Source organism: Pseudorasbora parva, chromosome 15 (assembly GCF_024679245.1).
Source record: "Pseudorasbora parva isolate DD20220531a chromosome 15, ASM2467924v1, whole genome shotgun sequence".
Classification (NCBI taxonomy): domain Eukaryota; kingdom Metazoa; phylum Chordata; class Actinopteri; order Cypriniformes; family Gobionidae; genus Pseudorasbora; species Pseudorasbora parva.
Window position 1 is genome coordinate 35,083,757 of NC_090186.1, and position 10,310 is coordinate 35,094,066.

Sequence of the window (10,310 nt, forward strand, 5' to 3'; positions counted from 1 at the left end):
CAAAACTCAGAACACAGAAGAAGTCCGGATAGGACGGAGCAGTGAGAGAGACTCTGTTGGCGACACGGGCAGGCTGTGAGCAGCAGTGACTCGGGAGCGCGGTTGAGGTAATCCGGGAAGGGATCCAGCGTTTCACAGAAGGGGGAAACGACAACCAACACGGAGACACAAGGGGAACATCCAACAACGCTCTGACAAAGACAAGAGAGAAACAGAGAGACTAAATAGGGTGAAGGTGATGAGTTGCAGCTGGTGCAGGTGATCAGCCACAGGTGCGTGATGAGCCAATCCCAGGCTCCGCCCTCACCTACATTCAACACGCACCCAAGAGTGAGACAGGGAATCCATGAACCGTGACAAAACCCTGTTACCAATTCTGGTGTCATTTAAAAATAACAACAGCAGCAACAACAACAACAACAATAACAACCAACAACAACCACCACCAACAATAACAACCAACAACAATTATAATAATAATACGTATTGTTGTTGTTAATATTAATAAACATGTTATAATATACATGTAAAAATAATCATGTAAATTGAATACATAATATGAACTTTTTATTTTTTTCCAACCAAATTAATGGTTATTTTATATTTTAATAGATATTGTTATTATTATTAATAATAATAATAATAATTATTATTATTATTATTATTATTATTATTATTATTATTATTATTATTATTATTATTATTATTTATGGTGACTTATGTTATTATTATTATTATTATTATATTATTATTCAAGGTGATGTTATAATTAATAAATAATTAAGATTAATTATACATATTATTAATAATAGGTATTGTTATTATTGTTGATAATATTATTATTCATGAATATAAGTTATAATATTAATATTATAAATATAAAAATATGTTTTTTATATTTGAATAAATATTGTTATTAATAATATAAATTATTTTACATTATTCATGGTGACTTACATTATTATCATCTTATTATTCATATTATTCAAGGTGATATTATAATTATGAAAATGAGATATACAAATAATAATGTAAAAATGAATCAATATTAATATGAACATTTTAAATTTCATGGTGATATTATGATCTTATTATTCAAGGTGATAATAATTATACATAATTATTTTAATAATAGTAATTATAAATATTATTAGTATTATATTGTTAATGATTTTTTATTAATAATAGTAATAATTATGTTATGTTATAGTTAATAAATAATTAATAATAAATCAGATTAATATGTATTAATAATTACATATATAATATAATCCAAATTCTTGGCTAAAAATCATGCAAATCAGCATTTGTAGACCCAATTAGTCTCCAATTGGAAACAGGGTTGGGGTTAAAATGGCAACCTCAGAAAATGAATAGAAAATAAAACAATTTATATTACATTTAGTTTGGATTCCTCAAAGAATAAGTTAAAGGGATAGAAAATAAACACAGAAATTTTAAGAGTTTCAAGCCCTGTTTTATACCCAATTAATTTTTGCTGATACAACCCCAGTTTCAGTGCCTCAGACACCTTTGAAAAATAAACAGCCAAGGATTTATTTAGTCTTGCATATAACAGATTAATTAGCACTGTTAAAGTCCTTGGAGCCAAACTAAACTAGCCTGACAGCACGTAGGAGGCGTCTGTCAAAATCACCTTAAGTACAAGATTATCAGAACACACCTCTCTGTCTTATTTCCCTTCCCTAAATTAAGCTGATTAGGCATTGCTTTTTATTTAGTCAGGGAATAAGACTTGCCTGCAGTTGTTAAATCCATAGGCAGCTTTACATGAGGATTACGTTCCAGATACCGCTTTTATACACTCCATTTCACGAGTCTGAGAAAACAAGGCATTTGAAAAGAAGGTAGATGGGCCTTCTTTAAAATTCATCAAATATTAAAGCTAAGGTTATGAGTGCATGAGTAGATTAAACGGACACAATCATTACATAAACGTACTGTCAGGCTGTAGATTATAACCATGTGACTGCATTAAAATTGCTCTGGCAAAAAAAAAAAAACATTTTTTTTGAAGCAGCACTGCATTGTAACAAAAAGAGCAGTGTCTAGCATTCACAGACATGAATGGTAGACACATTGACAGTGTGGTGACTGCTTCTGCAGCCTTTCAAACGCTGGATTTAGCAGACAGAAGGACAAACACATTAGACAGATCATGGGTGCAAAGGTAACAGATTTTCTCTGTCTCGCTCTCATAGGATGTGCTGGGTGCACAGCATGACGGGGGTGTGGGTTTATCCTTTGCTGGAGCACATCGGGCCCATGGCCAGAATTTTCTTCTTCATCTGCCTCACGGCTCTGATCAACGTCTACTACGTCTTGGGAGAAATCTTGAACAACTACATCTGGGATTCCTCAAAGAGTAAGTTAAAGGGATAGTTCACCTAAAAATGAAAATTCTGTCATTGTTTATTCAACCTCATGTCAGTCCAAACCTGTATCTACTGTGGAACACACACACACAAAAACACCCATAAATGTAGTCCATAGTCTCATGCACTACATTGCAAGTCTTAAGCTATTTGACAACAACCGCCACCATTTTGATCATTTTCACAAAATTGTCTTGGCCCCCCAGAATATTTTGTTGTATGAATATCTGACTATGCAATATATCAAAATTAAGAACAGAGCCTCTGCTTAAATTTTTTTTCTAGCTTAATAAAAAAAAAAAATCAACATGAATGTGGGTAAGTTTGATAAAAACAGCAACATTTTGAGCAAAAAGCAGAGAAAAACGCATTTTTGTCAAAGACTATGTCCAGATCGGATTCAGAACGATGATCAAACACAGATGAAGTAGATTGAGTTCATCAGCAGCCCCAAAGCTTCACAGCCCTGTCCGGGGTCGACATTACATTTAGTAACATTAGGCAGTTTATGTTATTTAATGTTGATGATCACATTATTTTACATATAGATCTGCCTAAATGGTTAGTTCACCCAAAAATTACATTGATGTCATTAATGACTCACCTTAATGTCGTTCCACACCCGTAAGACTTCCGTTCATCTTCAAACACAGTTTAAGATATTTAATATTTTAGTCCCAGAGCATAATGCAGTCTATGCACACTTTACTGTCCATGTCCAGAAAGGGAATAAAAACATCATCAAGTAGTCCATATGTGACATCAGTTGGTTAATTAGAATCTCTTGAAGCATCGAAAATACATTTTGGTCCAAAAATAACAAAAACTACTACTTTATTCAGCATTGTCTTCTCTTCCGTGTTTGTTTTCAAACCTCAAATAAAGATTCAAACGACCATGAATCAGTGAATCAATCAATGATTCGGATCGCCAATGTCACGTGATTTTAGCAGTTTGACACATGATCCAAACTGCTGAAATCATGTGACATTGGCGATCCGAATCATTGGTTATAGGGTGTAGGGTATGGTTAGAATTTGTTGTAGCGTTGCATTGTATGAAATCAGCACTTTGATTGACATGATCAATGAAATCTTTAGAATCGTCTTCAGTGTGGAGTTTTTGCGCTGAATTTGATGGGGGGGTTGGATCATGCATGCGTGTCGTGCCTGTTTGTCAATAAGAGGAAGCCACGCCCTATTTTGGAGCTCCTACCTCCATTTGGAGATGCTGCAGCTTTACCATTCTCAAAAATTCCATCAGTGGCGGGGAATTCAAATCTGGTTGATCCTGATAAGCCAATATGTATTTTTCTAGCTGATAACTATGGAAGTATGGATGCTTGTTTTTGTCACAGAAAAAAAGGGTAATTGCAACTTTGTATCTCACAGTTCTGATTTTCTTCTTCATAATTGTGAGGTATAAAGTACAATTGCGTAATAAACTGTGAGATAAAAATTCACCATTTACTTATTTTTTTTACCGTTGTTTCCAAGCTTCCTAGCCTGACATGGTCAAACTCAATTCTAGTCAGAATATGAGTCTGAAACTGCTCCATTGGGCTGTGATTATAGGACGTGTTTCAACCGAACCAGGAAAGACATCAATTGGATAGACCTACAACCAATCAGAGCAACGGAGCGACGCATAATGTTAGTTGTCAAATGTCAACAGAACTCAACTGCACTGTGTTGCCAAGTCTGCGGTCTTCCCGATGGTTGTTTTCCATGTCCGCAGGTTGAAGCGACTATCATGTGATATATAGACCCATGAGTGCGAATTTTAGCAGAAAACCATGCCAAAATAACACACATTTTATCCCCCAAACGACATTTTCTTCTGAAGAACCCCCCCATTATTTAAAAAAAAGCAACATCCGCTTCCCAACGGGACTTCGCCTTCACTAACTCATCCTGGATATGTTTTGTCTCGAATTCTGAAGAAGCTTTTGTTTTAGGCTGTAGTTGGCGGGTTTTGTTGTAAAAACTTGGCAACCCTGTCTGCACGCACGCTGGAATAAAAGATCGTTGCTGGTGTTGTAAAAAAAGAATTTAAGGATACACAGAGTACTTACCAACATGATCATCATTTCTGAGAGAGGTGAATGCATGAATGCATATGAACAAGTTCTGCTTTTAGGATTTGAACAAATTCAACCCAAGCGCCTTTGATGACATGGATAATTACGTCACTGTTTATCGTCTAAAGCCCGGGCTTACAATTTGATCGGTCCGAACAGTTTCTGTTCGGGCATAATAACTCCTGTATAGATCAAGTCCAGACCGAACTGCCCGAGCTCAAATGTTGTGGACGGGGCTGAGTTGGGCAGGCATCCAGGCTACAAGCTTCCATGTTTATTACTCTAAACTAAAGTGTCAGTAACTTTAAATAGTACTAGTACTAATAATACTAATAATACACTTTAAATAGTAGTGCTACATGGATACATTTTTTCCTTGCTCACGTTCTTTAGAAAAGATCAGAGTAAACACCATCCCTTTGTGTTCCTCAGCAAAATAAATAGTCATACAGGTTTGGAATGACATTACAAATGATTTTCAGGACTATCCCTTTAAGTGAGTTTGTAAGTTTCTGCTTTTGTGTTTTCTACCATTGACTGGCTACATGTGTGAGTTTGTGTGAACTGAATGTTTATCATGTCTAGCAACAAATTTTCTTGCTCCCCACCTACGCCGGGATAATGGCTAGAGACATTATACACTTCCCCTCAGGTACATATACATCCCGCTTAGCTTCCTGATGCACCCACGCACACTCCTCCACCTGTTAACGCTATAGACTGAGAGCAGTGCATCGTGGGTGTAGCGCCGCCAAAGGCAGCGCACAGCAGATGGGAACAGAGCCCGTGAGCAGTCTGAGAGCAGCAGACGGCGAAGGCTTCTCTTCCTCCCACCTGTTTGACACTGACCTGCAAATCACCGAGGCAGCATACACACGCGCACACACACAGTCTCCCTCTCTCCTATAGAGCTGATCCTTTGTCCTCAGTACAAGATCTCCCTCTTATGTCCAAAGCAGCAATATCGTTATCTCCGACGGCCCCTCCAGCTACACTAACCATGAACACTTCCGTCACTAATGCTTTGTGCTGTTGTTCACTCTGACTCACGGTTTGAACAGCTTGTTGAAATGCACAATCAGTTGCCAAGAGATCACAGATCTTAAATATGTCACTGCAGTATCCAACAATTACTAGAAACCGTTGAAGAGAATACAAATATTTTGTGATTTAACAATTTAATTGGATAATTTATGGCAACTCTTTATAATAAGGTTCACTATATTATAATTAGTTAATGCATTAGGTGTCAGACTTTTACAACATTTATTAATCTTGGTTAATCTTGGTTTGTACCTTATGTATTAACTAATTTTAACAAACTGAACCTTGTTGTGAACTGTTACCAATTTAATAAAATAGAACCATTGAAAAGCACATGATTTTAATGGTGATTACAGCCCTGAAAGTTATTTGCGATTCACATAGAATATACTCTTTTATATGCCTGCTATAGATCACCTTCAACACAACTCTCTTGATTGTGATATTGCTAAAAAGGTAATATCAGTTAAGGTCATAATATAGCATGTATAGCATATTTGGATGTACAGAAGTATACAGAACATAGTAAAAAGCCTTACATAAATGCCTCATTCATTCATTTTTCAATTATCGGTTATCAGATTTAGCCAAAATCTTTACATAGAGTAATGCAGGGATGACGTATTTTTGTAGGCCAGCCTTGAAGTTAGCGTCACCCAGATTCTCTCAACAAAACTCAAGAGGATTTTTTCCATTGCCTTTTGGATTATTGCAGAAAACAAGGTCTGTGCCTAACAAAAGCTTACAATGCTTACACGCTTTGTTCATCGTGATCATTTTCACAAATGAACACCACTTTTTTGATGCATTTTGAATCGTATCAATCGGCAGAAGTCAAAAGAAAAACGTAGGCTATAAACAATCAACACCACAGTCGCATTACTTCAGGCTGGTGCTGTATTGTGAATAAGTCATTGCTGAAGGCCGTTGTGCCGGTCATGCCTGCACCTCTTCAGCCGTGACTTATTCATGATACAGCACTAGCCTTGAGTACCTTATTGCTTTTATAAAACCGTCACCACAAATATTAAAGCCAAAAAATATGTATCAGTGCAACTTTAATGAAGTAAAATGACTAAAAGCCTTCCTTCCGCTGGAAAAAATAGTCCCTGGCTGTTTTATTATTACAGCAGTAGATGGCAGCAAATCCAGTCTTTGAGTGAGTAAGTCAGTAGTGAAGACTTTTATATTAAAAGGACTGAAACTTATTGCGAACACGGAGGAGCAAGTCACAACTGACAAATGCTTTGACTAGCGCTGTCAGTGGCAGGGCACAGTAAAACCTCTTAACTGTTAAAAGGACAGGACTTTCAAATGGATTTTTTATTACGAACATAGGACTGACCTGAAGAAAAATGCAGGAACGTTCGCTCATTCGCTCTCTCTCACAATACTCTACTCTACATAATACAGTAAGCTTTAATAAACAATGTCAATTTGAACAAACATATGTTTAGGTTGCTAAGGATGTTTTGTAGTGATACACAGAACCGTTGTGTGAAATGTTCATAGCTGTGTTTTATCGTGAATAAAACAGCTATTGACCAATCAGAATCAAGGACTGAAAGTAACCGCTTTATAAATCATAGAATGTACGGTAACAGTACATACTTTGCGTACTGTTGTTGTCTCTGGTGACAGAAGAAGCTTTCAGTACTCAAAACAAATTCCTTGTGTGTGCAAACATACTTCCCAATAAAGCTCTAAAATGTGAAAATAAGTTGAGCTTGTGTTCACCACAAGACCTTATTTAATTTTAGTTTAACCAAAAACCCACTCAACAAACTTCACGATGATGGAACCAGAAGTGCTAAAATGCTAACTCTTTTCTAGGTTTTGGCGCATGCCTAATGCCTAATGATATTCATATATAAAATATAAAAATAAAACATTTTCTTTTTCTAGGCATTCTGGAATCAGACAAGACCAAAAATGACTGAAGACCACTGGCTCGTTCTCTTCCAACCATTTTTTTTTATCTCATCCTCATTACTGCCCCTTAACTAAATAAAGCACAGACCTGTATTGGCTTGAACGTTCATGTTTTTAATTTATGTTATGAATGTTACCGTATTTCAGAATACCTCAAGCATTGTGAGCACTGAATGATGTGTACTATACACATGTTCTATTCCTGTGTCCAAAGCCAGTATTATATATATAACTCATGTCAGGTATTATTTATTTACCAAGGGATGATTTATGAGGGATTGTGTCATTCTTTGCCCCAGTAAAACAAATAAGCAACACCTTTATATCCACAGCATATGGCAAATGACAATGAGCACAAGACTATTTGATTAGACTGGTTGTGGTCCTTCTGAAGCTGTATACGTTTTGAGATTACGCTGAGCAGATATTGCTGCATGAAATCCAAACATTGTCAGAAGACAAGGACAACTGACCTGTTTGGTAACACTTTACAATAAAGCCTCATTCGTTAACATTAGGTATATGAACTAACAGTGAGCAATATATTTTAAGAGCATTTAAGTCACCATCAATTCTTTGAATATTTTAATTGAATATTGCATTTTTCATGTGTTTGCAGCGACATCACTTCTCTAATGATGTGTTTACTGGCGTGTGAGTGGGACAACATGTCACTCACATTACATCACACCAAACCATAATCTAATTAATTCCTGAATGACAAAATCAAGTCCCACCCAAGCGGCAAGCTCCCGCAATTTCTCTTGAAGAAAATACGGAAGTAATGTAAACTGCAATTCATCGACTGGCCACTAGGGACAGGCTCCAGAAGGGACCAGAATCTCATTGAGCCCCATGTTAAAATTCCCAACTTTACAGCAGAAAAAAAAACATGGTTACGGCCTGGTACAAATTGTAGTTTTGGCCTATACGGCTAATTTTGACCTTCATGACAACTATGAGGGGGTGAATTTTTGTATAACAAATTTAAAGCCTTAAAGTTCTGCATAATTAAGAGCGTGGTTACTTTGAGTGACAGGTGGATAGCCATTTATCAGGCGTCTATAGTCATTCCGTCACCTCAGCTCCGCCCACATCCCGCCTTTTTGCCCATTTTCTGTTATCCGGAAGTGACACGCGATGACTCGCTCGCAAGATGGCAACGCCCAGCTCAGCCCTACTTTAAGCTTCAGAACAGCTTATCGGAATACTATGGGTGACGTCACGGACTCTAAGTCCATATTTTTTTACAGTCTATGGTTCCACCCCACTTTTTCCAGTTTTACGTAGATATACATCAGTCACTATGTGGAAGCAAAGAAGAGCGCAACTTCGGTTTCATGCTGACTGTAAATGTTTTGCGATAGTTACCTGTTAGCAGGGCACTGGGCGTGCTTTATTTATTGCCCTTTTTCCCATCACATTTTAATAATGATCATAAATTAGGTTTCATTCGAAAACTCACACTGAAAATTCATCCCCTTTCGAAAACGTTTTGAAATCGGGCATTGCGTTACCATGAAAATGGTCATTTAAAACCTTTAAGCAGGCTACATTTTTTTATATATATTTATTAACAATTTTGGCTTTAACTTTATAGCAATTTGAGTCCAAATTATTTAGTAAAATATACATTTTGTATGAAATGAAAATGTTTAGATCAGTACATTTGTATTACATTAAATGTAACATTTTTGCACTTTAATTTTCAAGGCTTTTGCTGATTAAATGTAAGACTTATTTAAGACATTTTTAAGACCAAGTAACAAAAATGTAAGTAAATTGAAGGGAACACAATACATCGATATGTTCTCTAAATGTACATTTTTAAGGAGAGAAACACTTTAGAGTTTGAAAATACATCATTCATGTATCTGTAACTTTTTCATTTTTAATTCAAAAAGCTTGAATCGTTTTGCTTAAAACCATTACAACATGGAAATAACTTCTACTTCTGATCAAACTGCAGAAAAAGTTATGTTTTTCCCAAGTATTTCTCTATTTTTCCATTACACATATCTAAAATTCCTAAATCAAGATGCATTTACTTCAATGTATTACTGGGCATTTATGAATTACAAACTTTTAAGGTCAGATCTATGCTCAAAAAGGGCAGGTAATGCAAAACATGATTTCACCAAGTGCAGTATGTTCCTGGATCAACGTCTTTGTTGATTCTGGAACAACATTCCAAACAACCAATTAGATTTGAGGAATAAGTTTACAGTTTAAGTCAAGTTTAGCTTACAACCAGGGTTAGGAGCTTATACATCAGTGTTATTCGCCCATCATTTCCCTCTGATTTCAGGGATAGGTTATGGGGGTTGGGTTTAGGGATATGGTTATGGTTATGAATACAATTTTCGGACAGGAATGTTGATTCAGGATCGACAAAATATGTTGACCCAGAAACGTGTCTAACTCGAGAGAAATGTTAGTTCATAAAACTTGTTTTAAAATGTTTGTAAATGGTTTAACATATTAAGTTATGTTAACAAATTGAACCTTATTGTAAAGTGTTACCTCCAATTTATTTATTTTATCTTGAAGGGATGTAATTCTTCATATCTCATGGATATGACTAGCCTTTTTTGGTTTACTTCACTATGTTGGTTTTTCTTTTTTTATTAATAAAAAAAACCTTTCTAAAATCGCATTTTCTCACTGTCGTTTTTATGTTCTTCTGAAGCTGTGGATGCAGAAGAATGGCGAAATGAAACCTAGTCTTCGCTCAGCTATTTTCTTTCTTCCCTTACACACAGACGCACCGCAATTCTGTGGGAAAAGTCGAGCCAACCGTTCAATTACAGAGGGAAAATTGTTGTACTTATGATTTAATGTTTGTCCTATATTTTCTC

The 10,310-nt window shown here is 35.9% G+C and overlaps 1 protein-coding gene across 1 annotated transcript in view; it reads left to right on the forward strand.

The window, feature by feature from the left end:
* The window catches only part of aig1 (androgen-induced 1 (H. sapiens)), a 63,112-nt gene extending 53,025 nt beyond the window's left edge, over nucleotides 1-10,087 (forward strand). The window contains exons 5-6 of the mRNA XM_067417891.1: nucleotides 2,223-2,386; nucleotides 7,426-10,087. Coding sequence (XP_067273992.1) covers nucleotides 2,223-2,386; nucleotides 7,426-7,460 — 199 coding nt within the window. The 3' untranslated portion in view covers nucleotides 7,461-10,087. The remainder of the gene's footprint in view (nucleotides 1-2,222; nucleotides 2,387-7,425) is intronic.
* Nucleotides 10,088-10,310: the final 223 nt, after the last annotated feature.